Source organism: Garra rufa, chromosome 2, assembly GCF_049309525.1.
Source record: "Garra rufa chromosome 2, GarRuf1.0, whole genome shotgun sequence".
In the NCBI taxonomy this organism is placed as follows: Eukaryota; Metazoa; Chordata; class Actinopteri; order Cypriniformes; family Cyprinidae; genus Garra; species Garra rufa.
Window position 1 is genome coordinate 41,948,665 of NC_133362.1, and position 21,238 is coordinate 41,969,902.

Here is a 21,238-nt window from a genome sequence, read left to right on the forward strand (position 1 = left end):
TTCATTAACTCTGCCATTTCTGCTCTGCCACGTTCACACTGATGGCATATCAGACGAAACCCAATTCAGAAATATGCAGGTTGATTTCATGACTGTGGATTTGCATGTTGATTAGAAGTGATGGTCCAATTTCCTCTGCACATTGTGAAGCCAGATGAATTCATCAGATAATGGCTGGATGACACTGACCTCATCAAGTGATTGAGATGGTGTGCACATGCAATGATCACCTTGCGGTCACGGAAGCCGACTCTCTGTTTCTTTTTCTTCCCGTCTGCGCCCGCCTCGTCTTCCTCGTCCCCGCTACTCGACTCGAGAGCGCCCTCTGACTCCGCCTCCTCCGTCACATCCTTCAGAGGCTCCTCCTCCTTCATCTGCTCCTCATGCTTGACGGAAGACCCCGCCTCTGCATATGCTCTGCCAATCAGAAGAGAGTATGCAGATCAGTCACACTGAAAAGTATACAGCAGTAAAATTGTAAACTATAGAAGCCACTGAATAAAAAAATAAAAAGGTAATTGCGACTTTTTATCTGACTTTTTTCCTCGCAATTGCAAGTTTACATCTCACAATTCTGACTTTTTTCTCAGAATTGCATCATATAAACTTGCAATTCTGACTTTTTTCCCAGAACTGTGAGATATAAATTCACAACTGCGAGTTATAAAGTCAGAATTGTTAGATATAAAGTCAGAACTGTGAGATATAAATGCACAACTGTAAAATTGCAATTCTGACTTTCTAACTTGCAATTGTGAGTTTATATCACAGAATTGCGACTTTATTTCTCAGAATTGCAAGTTTATACCTTGAAATTCTGACTTTATAACTCACAATTGCGAGTTTATATCACACAATTTCAACTTTAGTTCTCAGAATTGTTAGTTTATATCTCGAAATTCTAACTTTATAACTTGCAATTGCGAGTTTATATCTTACAATTCTGACTTTACAACTTGCAATTGCAAGTTTATATCATGCAATTTCGACTTCATTTCTCATAATGGCAATATTATATGACACAATTCTGAGAAAAAAAGTCAGAATTGTTTATATCATGCAATTCTGGCTATATAACTCACAATTGCGAGTTTATATCAAGCAATTACGATTTTATTTCTCAGAATTATGAGTTTATATCTCACAATTCTGACTTTATAACTCGCAATTGCGAGTTTATATCATGCAATTCTGAAATAAAGTCAGAATTTCGAAATATAAACTCGCAATTCTGAGAAATAAGTCGCACTTGCGAGTTATAAAGTCAGAATTTCACGATATAAACTCGCAATTCAGTTAACATATCAGTGTTTTTTTTCTCCTCAAAACGCAATTGCAAGTTATAAAGTCAGAACTGCAATTTTATAACTCACAGTTGTGCATTTATATCTCACAGTTCTGAGAATTGTTTATATCATGCAATTCTGACTTTATAACTCGCAATTCTGACATTATCAAAATATCACGAATGTGCATATAGATACAGCTTGCAATATTTGGGGCCATGAACAAAAGACAGAGAAAATTACTCACTGCTCTTGCCTAAATAACTTTTGTAGCTTAACCCCTTAAGCTCTGCGGCTATTTGGGGGATTTCCGCCTGCATTTGGCCTACCTAAATTCAAATGGTTACCCTATACACATACAATGGAGGAAATAAAAAAAAATGGTTTCATTGTATAGAAAACCTTTTAAACTACATAATATCAGTGTAATTCTTTATAAATAAAAACAAAAAAAACATAGGCGCTTTTTGATTTTTTTTTCAAAAGTTTTTTTTGAAAGTCTATAACTCAGGATTTAGGTGTCTCAGTTCTTTGCAAATTGTTTTGTTTGATTCCACTAGGTCTCAGGATATACCAGAAAAAAGATTTTTTCATATAACAGTTTCTAATTGAAAGTTATTGAATTATAACCGAAGGGAGTCGCATTGCCCCTTTTCCCCCTTTTTCCCCCTAAAAGTGTCCTTCTGTTTCTTTGCAAAAACAGGCTTTATAAAGCACATTATTGAGAATAGAATAGAATAGAATACTATTTTACTATGTACCATAGCACTTTTCATGATAATTGACTGAATTATGTTTCATTTTTATGTTTGCCTGTGTATTTACTGAAACACATACTGTACTTTACTGTCAACATTCAATATACACTCAATACATAGCTTAGCAGATTGTTTTGGTGTCCTTTACGTTTCAAAGTAATTATAAGAATAAAACAAACCTGAATAGAAGCACTGTTATACTTATAGACGCGCTTATGAGCCGCGGATCCTCTGCTCTCCATGGAAACGGCCCGTTATTTATTCATTTAGCGTCTATTTTGGATAACTGAGACCGCTATATTCCTCTGAGACGCCAACAGACGCATATCTCCGGTGTAAGAGTCCAAAAACTACATATCCCACAATGCCCGGCACCGTCGAAGCATCTTTTGTGACCCGGAACCTCTCCATGGCTCTGCTTCTTCTTCGCGTCTGGAGAGGCTGAGCTGTCATCGTTCACACCTCGGAGCAGCACGGCATGCGGTCGGAGGATGTAATCTGATCTACTGACACGCTCTAAGTGCAGCCGCAGACACACACACACCTGCTTGAGCGGTTCAGAGCGCGTTTGGAAAGCCGCGCCGAGCGCATCTGGCAAAACAACGGTTTCTCAGCAATGGTGCAACGCAGAAACGTGAAAATGGTCTTGTTTGAAAGAAGAGATCCTAATCTAAAAGATAAAATGGAGTTTGTGGCTATTTGCGGCTAACTGAAGCAGTAGTATGTGGAGGAAAGTAATATAATATATCATCATATTCTTCAAGTATATTCTGACATCGCGATTCAATTGAAGATTATTTGATCTGTGTTTGTCACACAATAAAATGATTTATATGGTCAGATTCTTGAGAATGAGCACTTTCTTGTGATATATGATTTGTCTGTTTTGAGAAAAATATAAGAAATACACATTCTTTGTAATAATTCTTCACAATTGTTAGGCGGAAATTTGTATGTGTAACAACATAAATTCTAAGCACAATTTTACTACTTTATGAATCATAAAACTAAAAGTTATGGTATTCCTAGTAAAGAGGAGACTCTAAGCTTTCAAATGAGACCATTTATGGGCTGATACTATGTGAAGAAGGTCGTGTAAATGAAGCAGCAACATTTTGAATTTTTTTTATTATATTCTGACATCGTGATTCAATTGAAGATTATTCGATCTGTGTTTGTCACACAATAAAATGATTTATATGGTCAGATTCTTGAGAATGAGAGCTTTCTTGTGATATATGACTTGTCTGTTTTGTGAAAAATATAAGAAATACACATTCTTTGTAATAATTCTTCACAATCGTTAGGCGGAAATTTGTGTGTGGAACAACATAAATTCTAAGCATAATTTTACTACTTTATGAATCATAAAACTAAAAGTTATGGTATTCCTCGTAAAGAGGAGACTCTAAGCTTTCAAATGAGACCATATATGGGCTGATACTATATGAGGAAGGTCATGTAAATGAAGCAGCAACATTTTGAAACACTTTTTGGCAGAGTTTAAGAGGTTAAATAAGAATCAGTACATAATAAATTCATGGAGTGAAGACTAAGCAGTTTTTTTTATATTTCCTTCTTATTATTCAGTTCCTAAACTGATGTTAAAATGACATTTGTATTTAATGCTAGAGTAAAACACTACCGTTCACTTTCAGAAGTTGTTGCAGGGGTGCTTTCTTTTCACAAAAAAGGGAAACATGTATGTTAGTTATATTAGAATCAGAATTAGGAATTTGTTGTGGTTTTACAGGAGCTCTTGATGCATGCATATAAATAAACATATATATGACACAAGATAGTTATAGAAGTTCACAGAACTGTTCAATAAAAGCTGAGTAAAACAGTTTCATCTGATCATGTGGCCCTTTAAGCATTATCATATTGTATATTGAATATCGCATTATATCACATTTTTCTTTAATCTCGCACAGCCCTAGTTGTAAGTGTCACATGATCCATCAGAAATCATTCAAATATGCTTAATCTAGCAAATTACACGTTTCCTCATACAATTCTTTTTAAGAAATCAGACCTGCAATTTCTGGTGGACAATATAACAAAAAACCTATACATTACACTACAAAAAGCAATACAAGCCATAGCTAGATATGTACTTTTCGCTTGATCCAGCTAGTAACCACATAAAAACGTGCCTAAAAACTACTCTGCAGCTGGTGACAAGTTTTACTTTGACTAATGCCTCTCATATTTTCTTAAAGATGTAAAAATCTACTTTAATCATCATTACACATGGGAACCAGCATTGTCAATGTGTATTTATCTCTAGACGTGTGCCTCATACTAAAAGTCAATGAAGAGTGCTAAGAGGTCAATATCTTCAGGACAAAAAGCAGTAATTGAAAAAAGGGCTGCCGTTTTGTTGATGGGGATGTGTGTTTGAAGGTTTGTTCAATAATTCAATATAATGAGACACATAGGAAATGACTGCACAGACTGAGAACTGAAATGCCACCACGTCCCATAACTCCTTCATTCTATAGATCACATCCCAGATGCATTTCTCTATATTGCCGACATATCAGCACCTCTATTCACACACACACACACACACACACACACACACACACACACACACACACACACACACACACACACACACAAACACAAACACAAACACACACAAACACACACACACACACAAACACACACACACAGGCCTTCGCCCAGACTGCAGATGAATCTCTGCAGATATGGCCTCTAAGGATATTCACGTTAAAGGTGAAATGTGTCATTTTTTCATGTTACAATACTTTCTCCTTTCCCACTTTAATATGCAGACACAGCTATATGTAAGCCATTTAAAAGGTGACTTCTCCAAATACTCTGCAGGTGAATCATACTAAACAAAGAACATTTTCTGGCTTTACAATTCTTAAAAATGCAAAAAAAGTCAAAATGAAAATAAAAACAAAGCACAGTAGAAAAAAGGTTGTTTTTTAATGCTACAAGTAAATTTAGGCATCACAGCGTAATAATGTGCAATATGAAAAATAGCTATTTCATTAGCCATTCATTTAGTCATTAAGATCTGATAAAGACTGCATTTAACAGAATTATTAAATTATTTATTTTAATAAAGAGTAACCCTCAGTGAACATTACATAAAGACAAAGGTAACATAAATGTAAAAAAGTTGAAATTTCCTTGCACAATAACGTCCGATACCGACCCAGTATGGACCAATACAGATTAAAATATATATATTTTAAAAAGTAATATCAGCCACCAACTGATTTAGTACTAATGTGCCATGATATATATTTACTGCCACCAAATCAAAAGAAAAGAGAAAAAAAGCATATATACACTACCAGTCAAAAGTTTTTGAACAGTATGATTTTTAATGTTTTTTAAAAAGTCTCTTCTGCTCTACTGCTTCACCAAACCAGTTTTTATATGATTTACTATATAAAATAACTGTTTTGTATTAACTGTTTTCTATTTCTGTCTGAAAACTCCTGTAGTGTGAGCTGGGCTTAACTCTAATCACAGAAACAAAAAGCAACACTGAAGCTCCTCAATAAAAGGTAATGTGACTCCTGTGACAATGCTATATTTGATTTGTAATACACTTTATGTACAAGACAGGTGTCCACAGTTATCCATACCTTGTCCACATTAGTCCAGCACTGGCTGAGATGCCCGTCACCCCTGCTATGGCAGCCAGCATCAGTCTGTGCCGCTGATAGGAACGGAAGGCACCGGTATGATGCCGTCTTGACAACTGCACCAACCCGACGGTGGCAGCCGTCAGCGCCCGCAAGCGGTACATACTGCAAGAACATGGAAAGAGAGAGTGATTACTATGCAAATAATACTTTTAATTCAGAATGAGAATTACATCTGTATGCAAATATCTCTTGGAGTGACACAAATGACACCATTTCAAATATTTAAGCAGGGCAGTGAACTGACGTTATAAAATATCAAATGAAATGAAATCCATCCAGTCAAACAGGCCCATCCCGCTGCCCTTTCATCAGAGATTTGGGCCACTCTCAAACGCTGTGATATAATTTGATTCTGTCTGAAATTAAAACTGTAAATGTGGTTTCTGGATCTTTCCTGAACACTGTATGGATTAGCCTGAATCCCTAGCACATCTCCCACAGCCCTGAGCCAGCACTCCCAAAAAAACGAATTATCTAGCAGCGCAAGAACAAGACACATTTTTAACAATAGACTTAAGGAAGTTATTATATGAAATGGGACTTTGTGGCTTTTGTGGATTTGAGGTCATCTGTAAGTGAGCGTGCTCCTAAAAGTGACAAAATAAACTTTTGGAAGAAGTACTTAAAATGTACAATTTCTGAAGGGACGTATGCAGAAAGTTGGCAATCTGGAATACAACTGTCCTGATACCACCTGCCACAGACTATAAAGTAGCAAAACATTTGCATACTATTTCAAATAGCATGTACAAGAGAAACTGAGCACAGTTGAGTCAAAAAAAAAATTTCTGGCCATGTTTACACAGCAGCAGAATACTGTATTTGTTGCTGAGGAATATAATGTAGCGATCTAGTATCTAGGCTATTTTTTTAATACAAATCGCAGGGAAGTGCTGACAACAAGTTTATGTATCTACTTATGTAACTGCCTGTGCATTAAAGGGTTTTACTGCATACCTGCCAGCCAATCAGAATCCAGTATCCAGACATTACATGGAATAATGGATTTCATGGATGAATATGCGGCTCGATTGGACTCTTGTCATGTTCCAAAGTGACAAGACTTTCAGTTTTATAGACGTCACCATCTTTGATATTACTTTGGTCACTGTTGCTGTAGTTCCTGGTAAGGAATACAGGCTTGCCTCCTGTTGCACGTTCATACAGACAGTATTTGAGATGCCGCTGTAAGTTGCTGTGTGCACGGGGCATTTCGAGACTATACAGGTGGAGCTGGGGATGGTGAAGGGTTTCTGAGGTGCACTGCAACTGCTACAGCAAGCACTAGCTGAGTATTTGAATGTTGAGCAGCAAGCTCATTAGCTGCTGATGCGAAAGAAACCAATCAGCTGTGCCATGTAAATAATAATGTGATTCATGATTAGGCTACGTCTACATTATTTCAGATGCATTTGAAAACATTTTTCGTTTTAAAACACTCTGTCAAAAAGTTTCTTGTCCACACTAAAATGTCAGAAAACATCAAATACGCTTTACTATGCAATATGCGTTTTCATGTAATTCTTCTAGCAGGATCATTTTATTCATGAAAATATTTCAGTTATATTTAGTGTCATCTTTGCAGGACCGTGGTATGAAGAGTGTACAAAGTAACACATCTGTAGCAACAGTGTGAAAGTGAATAGCACATAACAGGCACAATACCGGTATAAACATAGATATCTGTTGGTACAATATGCGTCACTTGACTAAACGTGCGTTATTGTTTTCATCCACATTACAACGCGAAAACAACTTTTTCAAATTTATCAACTTTGGAGAGCGTTTTCAAAAAGCTGTTTTCCTTGACGAAAATGCCGTCTCAGTAGAGAAAAAGAAACATTTTCAAATTAAGACGTATTAGTGTAGACAAGGCCTTAGACCTATCAGTATGTGCCATCCAGAGTTTCATAACAGAACTTTGTATTTAGGCATTTGTTTTTAACAACTAAGTATTCACAAAATACAACCAATTGATCAAGTACTTTACAAAAAGTCAAACTCAGGTCTCATTCACATAGCAGCAGAATACAGTTGTCAGTCCTGTATTTGAGTCCTTAATACGGTTACGTTCACACACAGTATGTTTTTTTATGGGTGTGACAACCGCATTCTGTAACCAAACTCACATCAATTTTCAGGACGCTGTGTGAACGGAACAGGACTGGGCAACTAGTTGTCTGTCATGTTATACAGTGTGAGAGAACTGCTCTGCTGCACCAACGCACGTCTTTGATATTACGTTGGTCACTGTTGCTGTAGTTTACTAGTAAGGAATACAGGCTTGACTCCTGTAGCATGTTCATATAGACAGTATTCAAGACGCAGCTGTATGCTGCTGTGGGAACGGGACATTTAGAGAATCACACCTGTAAGTTAATGCAGTTGTCAATCCCAAAAAATTAAGGCAGCCTCAATGTCATAACCCCTATATATAACATACATGAAACCACATTGTTGCAGATCTATACAGGTGGAGCTGGGGAAGGTGGAGGGTTTCTGAAGTGCACTGCAACTGCAGCTCTTATAGCAGGATCATTTTATTGACGAAAATTTCTCATCATTCACTGTTTCGCTGCAAAGTGTAATCGTGAGTAAATCATTGCAGGACTGTGATACATAGAGTGTACAAAGTAACACATCTTTAGCAAGAGTGTGAAAGTTAACAGCACCTAACAGGCACAATACTACTATAAACAGATATCTGTTGGTAGGTACAATACGTCTCATGATTTTCATAGTCCACACTACAACGCAAAAACAGAGTTTTCAAATTTATCCACTTTAGAAAGCAATTTCAAAAAGCTAAATTTTCATTGACAAAAATGCCATCTCAGTGCAGACAGAAGGCCAAAACAGAGAGAAAAAGAAGCATTTTCAATTTAAAACGTATTAGTGTGGACAAGGCCTTAGACCTATCAGCCTGCGCCATCCAGAGTTTCATAGCAAAACTTTGTAGTTAGGCCTTTGTATTTAACATCTTACTGTAGTATACTAACAAAATACAACCAATTACTCAAGTACTTTACAACCCGTTAACAAGTTATATCAGTGTTTTAGAACAAGGTATATGCATTTATTTAAGCAGACGCAAGAGGAACCGTAGAGAGCTGCTCTCAAATTACCAGATTATTTGCAGCATTTATTGAATCACAACACCTACTGTAACCATTAGTCTAATTTGATATCATGCCATTTAGAAGCGATGGCCTCATGAATCCAATGTTATTAAAGCTCTTCTGGAACTCTTTAGAGTTCAAAATTATGTTGGCAACAATAGGCCAAACAATTTAAGGACACTTAGTTCTCTTGTGTCTTATGACCAAAGGTCACTGACGTCAAACCTAGAACGTGTCTAAAGCAGGGGTCTCCAAACCTGTTCCTGAAGGGTCACTGTCCTGCAGTTTAGCTCCAACCTTCATGAAACTCACCTGAACCAGCTAATCAAGCTCTTCAGACTCACTAGAAACATCCAGGCAAGTGTGTTGGAGCTAAACTCTACAGGAAGTCAGCCCTACAGCAGCCGAATTGAGAGCTACAGAAATGTTTATACAGACAAGATATATCGGCCATTTGGGATATTTTTATGGTGCTTTGTGTGTAATCTTGGAGCTTAACCACGTCCATCTCCATTCGCTAGAAAAAACCCCCCACATTTTTCAAAATTCCACCTTTCAAAACAAAATTTCAAGAAAAGTCACAATCACAAAGCAAACAATGACTCACTTTCAGTTCTAGGAGAACTGCTCTTGTTGTAAAGGGTAACATATTGCAAACAAACTGTGTACTGTACATATAACAACTTTTTACTGAAGCCGCAGGATACCTCTTGAGACCTTTGATTTTCAATCTTCTTTTTGCCAAATTTGCCAGACTCCCCCACATAAACAAATCAGCATCTGCTCATTTTTCCTTGAAAAGAGCTACTCATCATGTCATTCGCATCATTTGACATCAAACCGTAGGCAGTGAGGGACTGGCAAACTCTCCCTATCCCTCTGCCTTGTTCGTAGGAAGGCAAAAGCTCCGCAGAGGCAAGAAAAGCCACCTGTCTGTTCTCCAATATTGACTGTATTCTGATTGAGGTCCTGATTCAGCAGAACATAATGAGAGTGGGAGCCCTACATGCTAATTGGAGTGAGCACTTGTGCGTGACATTGCAGACTGATGGCGCTGGTCTCTGGGGCTGAGGGACAGTGGGACTTTGACTGAAAGCTGCGCAGAGCTCTTCAGACGGAGCAGATACTGCATTAGCCCAGTAAACACCCTAGTGGGTTCTATCAGAGCGAGTGCAACTCCTTCAAACTCTCGAAGAACGCTTTATGTGCGACTTCGCATTGTTATGGCCATTACAATGTTATTAATGTAATGTCTGCACAGTTTAGTTGTAATTATGATAAACTTTTCACTAAAATGTTACTTCCAATTGTGGTCAAAGCTGGTGTAGATTTCACATTTGGACAGCGGTAAACCAACAGTGTGATTAACAGTTAAAACATCTTTGGTCACACTTTATTTTAAGGTCTAATTCCCACTATTAACTATTAATTATGACTTTTGCTTCAATAAACTCCTAATTCGCAACTTAATATAGTAAGGTAGTCATTTAATTTTAGGTATGGGGTAGGATTAAGGGATCTAAAATATGATCTTGCAAAATAAGGCATTAATATGCTTTATAAGTACTAGTAAACAGCCAATATGTGTCAGGATTATGGACTTTGTTTTCCTTGTTTTACCCCTGCCTTTGTTCCTGTTTCCTTATTTGGTCATGTTCTTTTCCTTGTTAAGTTAATTGCTTATTATCTCCTATGAGAGATTGGCGGCTCCTGGAAGGAGTTCCTGGCCAAGATGGCCGCTACGCCAGAGTCCGTTCCCGCGGGCATAATGGACATGGTGCTCCTGACTCTCCGTTGGTCCCGTCCAGCCCTCCTGAGTCTCCTTCATTTCTGCTTGTCCCATCCAGCCCTCCTGAGTCTTCTATGTTTCCGCTGGTCCCTTCCAGCCCTACAGTGCCCGCTCCTCCAGAGCGCCACCCAGAGCCTGCTCCTCCTGAATGCCCTTCATTGGCTGCTCCTCCAGAGCCCACTCTTTCCAGGGGGCCTCATAAACTGTCTGCTCCGCCATGGCCCCCTGAGCTCCATGATCCGCTATGGCCTCCTGAACTGTCTGCTCTGGCATGATCCCCCAAGCTCCCTGATCCGCCACAGCTCCCTGAACTGCCTGATCTGCCCTGGAGCCTTCCTTGTCTACATCCTGCAACAGCCTCCAGGGGGAGTAATGTCAGGATTATGGACTTTGCTTTCCTTGTTTTACCCCTGCCTTTGTTCCTGTTTCCTTATTTGGTCAAGTTCCTTTCCTTGTTCAGTTAATTGCTTATTCCCCGCACATGTTCTCTTAATTTAGATGTGTATATTAGTTCCTGTCTTTTGCCTTGACTGTATCCGAAATCGCCCCCTATACCCTCAAATAGGGCACTATTTGAGGGGACAGCCATTTTAAGTGGTGTTTACAATGCGCTCGTCCACTGCGTAATACAGCGTACAACACAGGTACAAATTCGTTGGAAATTGATTAATAAATTGTTTAACCAGGGTTTATACGTAAACTCCTTGACATAGTTCAAGATAAATCCTTTAATCTTACTACTCGAACTGTCTGTTTAAACGATTGTTAAACAGTAAGCAATACTATGCAAAAGTGGCAGTCCTTCCGGAGCACTTAGCGTCCGAATTCACTCACTCGTTTTCATTCACTCCTTCAAGTGAACTGTACGAGTGGACTAATGTAGGGAATAGTGAATAGGGTATAGGGGGCGATTTCGGATACAGCCCTAGTCTTTGTCCTGTCTAATGTTGTATTAAGTGGTTGTTTACTTCTTGGTTTTCCTTTTGGATTTATTAAAAAACTCTGTATATTTGACTTCCTGGCTCCTTTCTGCTCCTTACCTCAACAACTTATGACAATATGCTAGAAATATGCTATTCTAGTTAATATTTTGCATTATTCCTTAAAATAAAGTTAAATGTATTAATAAAAAGTGTTGTTGAATTTAGTTTGTCTATTTAGCCTGGGTGTCCCCATACTGCCTTGCGCAGCGCGATTTTATTCACGCTTCTAGTCAGTCTGGAAACCATGGACCTAATTTTCACCTAAGATAGGGAACCAATCACAGAACGGGGAGGGAGCAGCAAGACGATGACGCCTTCTATGCGACTCACCGAAGGATCCAGCACGGCAGCAGACGCAAAGTTATCTTTCGTGTCTGTCACTGGACGCGAGCGGCGCGACCCGACGCGACAAATGACATTAGAACGCAAGTTTATTTTGAAAAAAGAGCAACTTTTGGCGTTCGCTCTACATACGTCATCCGGTATAATTGAAACGATTGGCTATGAGCTACGCACAGCGCATTTGATAGACATTCGTATCGCCCAATAAACGGCTCTGGGCATTCGTAAACCACGCCTCAAATACGAGAAAATGAACATGTGGTTCCCAGACCACGAATCATGACGAAGTCATAACGTGGTCTGGTGATAGCCAGGCTATTGTCTATTAGCTTTGATCTATCAAATTTATTTGAAAATGTAATTTAAAATGACTTCAACATACTTCTTTTATGACGACCCTGTTAATTTATGAATTAATAATAAAAACATAGATAAAAAGGTTAGGGTGATACACAGTGCTTTCATTATATTGACTAAAGTATACTAAAGTACAATCACATAATCTTTTATGAGGAAAACCATTAAAAAAACTACTTTAGTGTCTAATGATACTTGTAAAACCTTTAAAGGGTCATCGGATGCAAAACTCACTTTGTTGTACATGATTAACATTGCTTTAAATTTTGAAAGGAAAGCGCCGATCCTAATCTACATATGCATCTATGTTCGTGCAAATCATTCGTAATGCAGCTTTACCCACAGCAGAAGTATAAGAGGTTTTTATGCATCTTAATAATGGCTAAATGCAGCTAAATGTGGCTAAAGTAAACATTACGGCTCGTCATCCCATGGCAGAGATGGGTGGGGCAAGCAGAGCTCATTAGCATTTAAAGGAACATGCAACAGAATAGCTCGCTCTAAAAAGGGCTGATTTTGGAAAGGTAAAAAGAGTTTTTTTTTACACTACCACTGAGAAATTCAACCAAAGTATGTTACTTCTCATTAAGACTCTAAAGAATCATATCAACTCGTAGAAAATGACCATCCGATGACCCCTTTAAAAATCAGTCATATAGTGAAGAAACTATCAGAAAAAAAAAAATTAAAAGAGGAAATGATATCAAAGAGAGGACTCCTGCAGATCCTCATGACTGTCAAGGCCAAAAAGTCTCTTAAAACATAAGATAAAATAAACTTTTTATGGCAAAGCAAGGATGTACAATGTGGTATGGCTCCCAAAAGCTTAAAATAAATTCTTTAATAAATTTATTATTCATTGGAAATACTATTTACATATTTAAACAACTAGATGAAACCAACATAAAACCATCACCTCTACTGGAACATGTGTTTTGAATGAAATCTTTCCTTCTTTTTTTCAATAATGTTCATCACCGACAAGTATATCATGGTAAAATACAACATGGTTTTCATTCAAATCACAAGGCTTCTGATGAAGGAAAAACTGGCAAAATGTGTAAAATAATATATGAGACGCCATGCCAAGTGCCTCATTCAGACTGATTACCAGTGCTTTCCTTAACATTAACCTTCACAGTTCATGGAGATTCAGTTGAGTGGTGAATGTGATTATATAAGTCAATGTACAAGAGTTTATAAAGTATTAAAATTAGCCATTATGCAAATACTTAAAGTCAGGTTCATAAGGTTTTAGGTTTATCCACAAATCAAAGAAAGTTTTCACACTTTAAAATGTCAGATTAAATAGCAACAGAACATGAGTGCCTTTTCAGCCGCAATCAACCGCAAGTGGCATTCTGTGAAACAGAAAAATGATTCTCAGTCAGCTCCATTACAGGTGCTTAAAGTCATTTATATAATATTTTGGACAGGAAATAAATCATTTTCTCGACCTTTGTGACATTTAACTTGACTAACAGACTTTGTGCATGCAACAATGACTATACCTCTGTAATCTGGACATTATCTGATAAAGCAGGCTTTAGGAAACAGTTAACCCTAAATTAATATAATTTACTCACTCCTAAATCCAGACAAATGTGTCTCTCTCTTTGTTTTGCTTTTTCATCATTTGCTTTAAAAGACTATGCATTTGACTACTTTTAAGTTTCTTTTTTATTTTAAGGATCTCTTGTGGAAAAGTGTACTTAATTTTATAAATTTTTAAATTACTTGCAGATAATATAATTTAAATAAAAAAGACACTTAAGTGTTCTTGAAGAGAGTACAATTCCATGGCTATTTTTCATAACACAGTTAAGTAAACACACTTTGAAGTTGTCAAATCAAATATTTTATAGTATCACATATGAAGATGTACTTAACATTAAGTAGACCTTTAAAAAAATGTACTTTGAGGTGTCAAATCAAATGTTTTATAGTATCACATATAAAGATGTACAGTGCCTCCACAAATATTGGCACCCTTGGTAAATGAACAAAGGCAGCTATGAAAATAAATCTGCATTGTTTATACTTTTGATCTCTCGTTATCTTTCACTGAAGTAATAAGATCTCATTGTATTTGACAGAATCCATGATGCCATGTATCTAAACAAGATGTCCAGGATCTCTGGCAGAAAAATAGGCCCAGAATATTAAAGATCCAGCAGTTTGATCCAGCCAGTCCCATTTCATAAGGGTGCCAATAATTGAGACCAACATGAACTATAGAAAAACATTTATTTCATAATTAGATCTTCCCCCCAATTTCCATTGTCTTACTTCAATGAAAGGTTAGAATTTTGTGAAATTTTTGAATAAAAGATAAAAAGGATAAAAAAAAATGCAGATTTATATCCACAGCTGCCTTTTGCTCATATTTTTGTGCTTTAAGTGTAAGTGTACTTTTTTTACATAAAGAAAAACTGAAATTCACATCATCGCTTCCTTATCCTGACATTGTCCCAAACCAAAATCTTTTTTTTTTTTTTTTTGAGAAAATACAAAAGAAGATATATTGTGTTTCTTAGAAATTTGGCTATTTAGTTGATCTCCATATTCAAAAGAGTCTATATATTCAGTAAAACATTTCAGAAAAAAAGTCAGAGGGGTTTAGAAGCACCGCAGCCTCTGATAGGAAACACTTAAGGTAAACCGCAGTTCTTGTATGCCCAATTGTTTGGGCATAATTTCTACTTGGACTCGAGACCTTGGGATTCCCAAACCATTTTATTTAAAGAGAGCTCTTTAACCTTGCTTCTCTGCAATTTTCAACAGCAAACAGTCTGCAGCAGTCAGGGTTTCACATATCCAGTGGCAATCTGGACTCAGTTTCTCTCTATGCACCAGTGATCTAACAGCCACACGCCTCTCAGATAAGGTTCTGCCAGGCATTGCACCAACACGAGACATCAAGGCCAACTTCATAAGCAGCTGAGGACTAGAGATGCTCCGATCAGCATTTTTGGGGCCGATCACCGATTACCGATCACCAAGATCATGATCTGCCGATCCGCCGATCACTGCCGATCACAGAATGGCAGGGGAATGGGAATCTTTGATCTATAATCTAGCAGAGTTTGCACCATTTGTAGAAATGAAACTAACTCTAAATTAACTATATGGAAAAAAATGTAGAAATAGGCTACAGTCAAGATCTTGAAGAACCACAAAGTTAGGGTTGTAGATGATAGTATCGTGTATCGACGATAGTTAGAGATATCGCCAGTTGCTGATGCCTTTGACGATAGCAAGACGATTATTATTATTATCCGTCAAAAAGGCACCTAACTTTAGCGATGCAGTGCAGAGAGTCAGATCTAGGATGCTTCAGAAACTTGCCGTGGTATAAACACACGCATAGAGTGCCACGTCGCCTTAACGCGCCACATGGGGAAGAGATTTATTCATCATACAGTGTAGATAGATAAACTGATTATAACGGGAGTGTTTTTTAAAGTGCACCTCGCACTAGACTACACTCAAAAAAGTCAACTAGCCACTTGTTTGATTTGCAAAATACAAATATGTCTGATTAATACGATTATAACGAGTTTACTTCTGTTAAATGATTGATTCTTGTTAGTTGTAACTAAATTAAGAAAAAATCAAATGAAATAGATCAGCACTTGTTGATTCAATGAGCCCGAGTCGCTTCATATCAACAACTCTCTCTGGTGAGTCACTGCGCATGCTCAGCACTGCGACGGAATCACGTGGGTACAGACGGCTGAAGAAGAGGAGTTGTGTGAGCGCCAGCGGTTTGAACTGCTGCGTTTAAACTTTCTTCATCCTTGATATTGAGGGTAAGTACTTTATTGATATAATGTACCAGTTAGTGATATAATGTGCAGTTAGTAACATGGGATAATAAGTAATTACACACTGTAGCGATGTTTCAAAGTAGGCTTATGTAAATTCTGTTGTTTTTGTCGATACAAGTTTAACCTTAACGTTAATATATCCGCTACAATTTGTGCATTTCTGTCACAATTCAATGCTAACCACGCCTAACTATTAACTACATAACCTACGTTAAACCTGAAGTCTACCCCAACATTGGGAGAGGAAAACTGGAGGAAAGAATGCACAGTCGAACACATTTTGCGCTCGTTTTTTTCTGTTTGTACGTTAATGTAGTTAGCCTAATGCTATTTATACGCTTTACTTTTACGTAAATTGTCCTATGTTGAATCAGTGTGCACTTCTCATCGCTCTTTTCAGTCTAGCTAACATTTATAGAGCTTTTTTGTTTGTTTTTCTTGAGTTCCGAAATGTTACATATTGCTACCCAGTTTATTGAATACAGTTGGCAAAAATTGTCAAGTAAAATCTATAATGCAGTCGACCATATATATTAAATGTCCTAACAAATTGCAGTTAAAGTTATGATTGAATAGATATGCATGGTTTTATTCGGGAAATATAGTATATAACTTTTATACACTTTGTTTGTTTTGTTTTTCACAGCAAAAAAAAAAAAAAACATCACAATGTATAGCTGTCCCCATGCTCTTCCGGTGTGAACCTCACCTTTATTACATCGTAAGTAGTTTTTTTAACACTCACATACACTAATGTATAACTAACTATACTTGAATACTGAACTTTTCTTTTCTTTCTCTTTCAGTGACATGTATGTGGCAGTGCAGGAAGTGTTGCAAAGGAGAGTTGTAGGTACAAATTACTTAAGCATTATAAACTAAACATTGCTTTGGAAGCTGCAGTCATTATGTTTGTGTACAGTAGTCAACATTTGAAGTGGATTAAAACCTTTAATAAAATTTGGGTCACACTTTATATTAGGTATATACTATACTTGCAGCATAAAATAAGTACAATGTACTTATTGTGGTCATATTGTATTGCAAACACTTGCTTGTATTAAGGTCGGATATGGGTAAGGTTAAGGGCAGGTTTGGTGTTAAGGTTGGGTTTTTGACCTAAGGACAACTTTGATTAAATTTTTTGTTGACTACTATATATTTAAATTATGCATGCACATTGAAGACATGGGCAGGACTTAAAACCCATGTGTATAGAGTTTACCTGTTACATTCTACACAGACAGTAACATGTTCAGTACTCTTAAGCTGTGCCGCCGCTGAATTTAATGTAATCTTGTCTCCACCCTACAGGATGACACTGTACATACCATACCAGAGAAGCCTGTGTCATTAAGTCTCTGTGCATCTACTTGAATGAAGACCCTGAAAAACTAGTCAAGGCGTATTTGGTGAGTTGATGAGAAAATAATTTCAAAAGCCATTCTGTACTTGGGTCATGTTTTTCCCTGTTTGCTACAACAAAAATGTGACATGAGAGAACACTTAACTTTGTCAAATAATTGAGTTGGACAAATTGTTCATTAATAGGAAACTACTGGTACACTTAGACAAAGTTCTTATGTGTGTTGGTTGATGTACTAAACCAATAAATTTTTTATTCATAATGGTTGATCTCTCTTGGGGCCTAATTTACAAAACTTTGTATAAAGCCCTACTAAAGATTTGAATTGATCTGAAATAATAATAAGAAATAAATTAAACGGCATCAGAAAACTGTACTTGCATGCTTTTTTTTTTTTATTGGAGTGCTTTATATTCTATGGTGGTTATAATGTTTCAGCCACCTCATTAATTTTAAATATGGTTGCCAGATAAATTATAACTTTTATATATATATAATTTATTTTATATATATATATATATATATATATATATTATAATGCACTGCAATAACACACCATCACCCACTGTGACCTCAATAATAAACAGAGAAAAATTATCACTTTTCTGACAGTTTCAACTTAAAAACTGCGAAATTATAACCTCTGATTCACATCAGAGCTCCTGTATTGGATTTAAGTTTACTTTACAGGTGTACATAATAAAGTGGCCAATAAGTGTATATGCAATTCTTGTAATAATTATTTTTGTTTGTAATCTTTTATGTGTTTCGCCCCACAGGATTCAGACATCGAGTCAAAATGTACCATGGAGCAAACTGTGGCGGGAGTGAATGTCATACTGAAGGAGGGAACGCTTTCTAACAATGACCCACAGGATATTGGTGTCCTAACTGAAGGTGTGGAGGTCAGGCTTGTGCTGTTATTTGGACTGATATGCTGTTTGAATCCTGTTTTACAAACACTCAAATGGATTGGAGACTTAAAGTGAAGAAAGCAGTTTAAACTTATTTGTATGTGTATGTTAAAACTGAATGAAAAAATAAAAAAGTTTAATTGTTTGCATGTTTTATGTGTTTTTTCTGTAGATGTAATGTTTTGGTTCTTAGTTCTTTCACCTAAAACAAATCTAATTGAAACAACAAGATGGGTATTAATTAAAGTACCAAAACTATACATGAACAAGACATTAACTAATAGATGTAACAAGGCAGAATTTTGTTGAATTGAAGTGCTTTTACTGACATATTTGACTAACACGATTCAAACATTTTGATTCAATTAGTTGGAAAGAAGCTACACTGACATGTTAAAGCAATGTTAAATCTACAAGTTTAAATCACATTCATATAACATATTCAAACCTTTTCAAGTTTATTAGATTGGTTTAGATGCATAATGGGTGCTACGATTAAATCATGTTCATTGAACAATTTATTTTTTTGAGTGTAGGCTACACTAGTTAGTGAAGTTCTTTGATAATGTAAATGTTCTTTGCTTGTTATTTGTAGCTGCTTTTTAAGATGATGTAAGGATATTATCCAGCATTGCACAGTCATTAGGATAAAGGTAGTAAGATGTGGTTTAGGCTGAATTAAATGCGATATATCAGAATCCGTCTGTATATAGGAAACATAGACATTCACCTCAGTAACATCTATATGCGTTCATTAGAATTACGATGCGATAAAATGGCGCTAAACATACGCACGTGAATTACACGGGCACCGTTTCTCCTCATTCTATATGAACTGAACTACAACATGAACTGATGACAAAAAGATGGGCAAAAATCTTACACTAAACCATGTGAAATTATCCATGTTATCCCCATGAATTAAAGTTAGAAATGTGGGTCTTTTATAAAGTGAATTTTACATAAAAAAGCAGTTTTTGTATAAAAACCCATTTAAAAAATATTTATTTATTAATTTATATATATTTTTAAAATATCACTAACCCACTGAAAACTGCACAAATGTAGAGTAAAAACTTTAATAAACAGAAAAATATACAGTACAGACCAAAAGTTTGGACACACCTTCTCATTCGAATGTTTGTACTGTGGGTCTGTACTGTATATATATGATTTCTAAAGTGTGTGAAAGGGAAAAAGGCAACGAGAAGTCTGTTTGTGACAAAGGTCAGAACTCCTATTATGAAGTAGATTTTTGAGGTGCACTCTTGTCATTAATGAATTACTTTTCCTACACAATTTGTAACACAAAAACTGTAAAATATCTATTTAGGAGCCTTAGACCTTTCCAACGATATATAGTTTGTCATGATTAAATTAGGATTTATTTGTAAAATGGTGAAGTAAACTTAGGCGTCCCACAGAGGGGACGGGTTACAGTTAAGGGGCTAAATAACTTAAGGCAATTATATTAAAGCCAGTTGGGGATGGCTTAAAGAAGCTATAATAAATTACTTCAAATAAAGTTAAAATAGATTAACCAAGGCTGGAGCATAGACTAATCAGTAAAGCTGATTAAAAAGCTGCTATTTTGTGATTATGTTGCATGTGCTAATAACTGCCAAAACACAATCAATGGATACTAAATAATAAACTAAAGGTTTTTGAGTTTACTGCATCAATGATGCATAATAGCATTATACCAGCAATTGTTCGCCTGACTCAATATTGAATATTGGGGGGAAAAAAAACATATCAGTCAACCATTAGTCAAAACATCCTCTCAAAACTTGGAGTACGACTTGAAAAACAAAGGTTGTTTGTGAGCTATATTTTCAGTATGAAAAAAATCCTGATAATTTACTCACCCCCATATCATCCAAGATATTCATGTCTTTCTCTCTTCAGTCGCAAATAAATTAAGTTTTTTGAGGAAAATATTGCAAGATTTTTCTCCATATAGTGGACTTCAATGGTGCTCAACGAATTAAAGGTTAAAAATGCAGCTTCAAAGGGCTCTAAACCAGGGTTTCTCAACTCCAGTCCTCGGGACCCACTGCTCTGCACATTTTGTATGTTTCTGAGTCTGACACACTCAGTTCAGTTCATGAATCTTTCTACTAATGAGCTGATGATCAAAATCAGGTGCCTTAAATGAGGAAGACATACAAAATGTGCAGAGCAGTGGGTCCCGAGGACTGGAGTTGAGAAACACTGCTCTAAACGATCTCAGCTGAGGAATAAGAGTCTTATCTAGTGAAATGAACAGTCATTTTCTTGAAAAAAAAAAATATTTATACACTTTTTAACCACAAATGCTTGTCTTGTCTAGCGGTGCGCATGCGCACACTGTGTGCTCCAGGTTCAAGACAGTTAGGGTATGTTGAAAAACCTCCATCTCATTTTCTCCTTCAACTTCAAATTGCCCTACATCACTGTTTGACCTTTTTTTTTTTAAAGGGTGTTTGACCCTGCTTGCACATTCACTTTGTAAACAATGGGTCAGTACTTCTGCAGCAATGTAGGACAATTTTGAAGTTGGAGAAGAAAATGAGATGGTAGTTTTTCAACATACCCTAACTGTATTGAACTGGAGTGCACAGAGTACGCATGCATCGCAAAGCTAGACAAGATGACCAATTTATTTTTTTTTTAGAAAATAACCGATTGTTTCGCTGGTAAGACCCTTATTCCTCAGCTGGGATCATGTACAGACCTTTGAAGCTGCCCTGAAACTGCATTTTTAAACCTTCAATTCGTTGAGCACCACTGAAGTCTATGTGAAGTCTATTGAAGTCT

The 21,238-nt window shown here is 36.6% G+C and overlaps 1 protein-coding gene and 1 long non-coding RNA gene across 2 annotated transcripts in view; one reads left to right on the forward strand and one right to left on the reverse strand.

The window, feature by feature from the left end:
* The window catches only part of LOC141325954 (calcium uptake protein 1, mitochondrial-like), a 40,706-nt gene that overhangs the window by 17,161 nt on the left and 2,307 nt on the right, over positions 1-21,238 (reverse strand). The window contains exons 2-3 of the mRNA XM_073834673.1: positions 5,677-5,841; positions 231-417 (exon numbers count right to left, since the gene is read on the reverse strand). Of these exons, the coding sequence (XP_073690774.1) occupies positions 231-417; positions 5,677-5,840 (351 nt within the window). The 5' untranslated portion in view covers position 5,841. The remainder of the gene's footprint in view (positions 1-230; positions 418-5,676; positions 5,842-21,238) is intronic.
* Positions 16,972-18,443, forward strand: LOC141325592 (uncharacterized). The gene is made up of 3 exons (XR_012353783.1): positions 16,972-17,012; positions 17,474-17,571; positions 18,305-18,443. It is a non-coding gene; the product is annotated as an uncharacterized lncRNA (long non-coding RNA).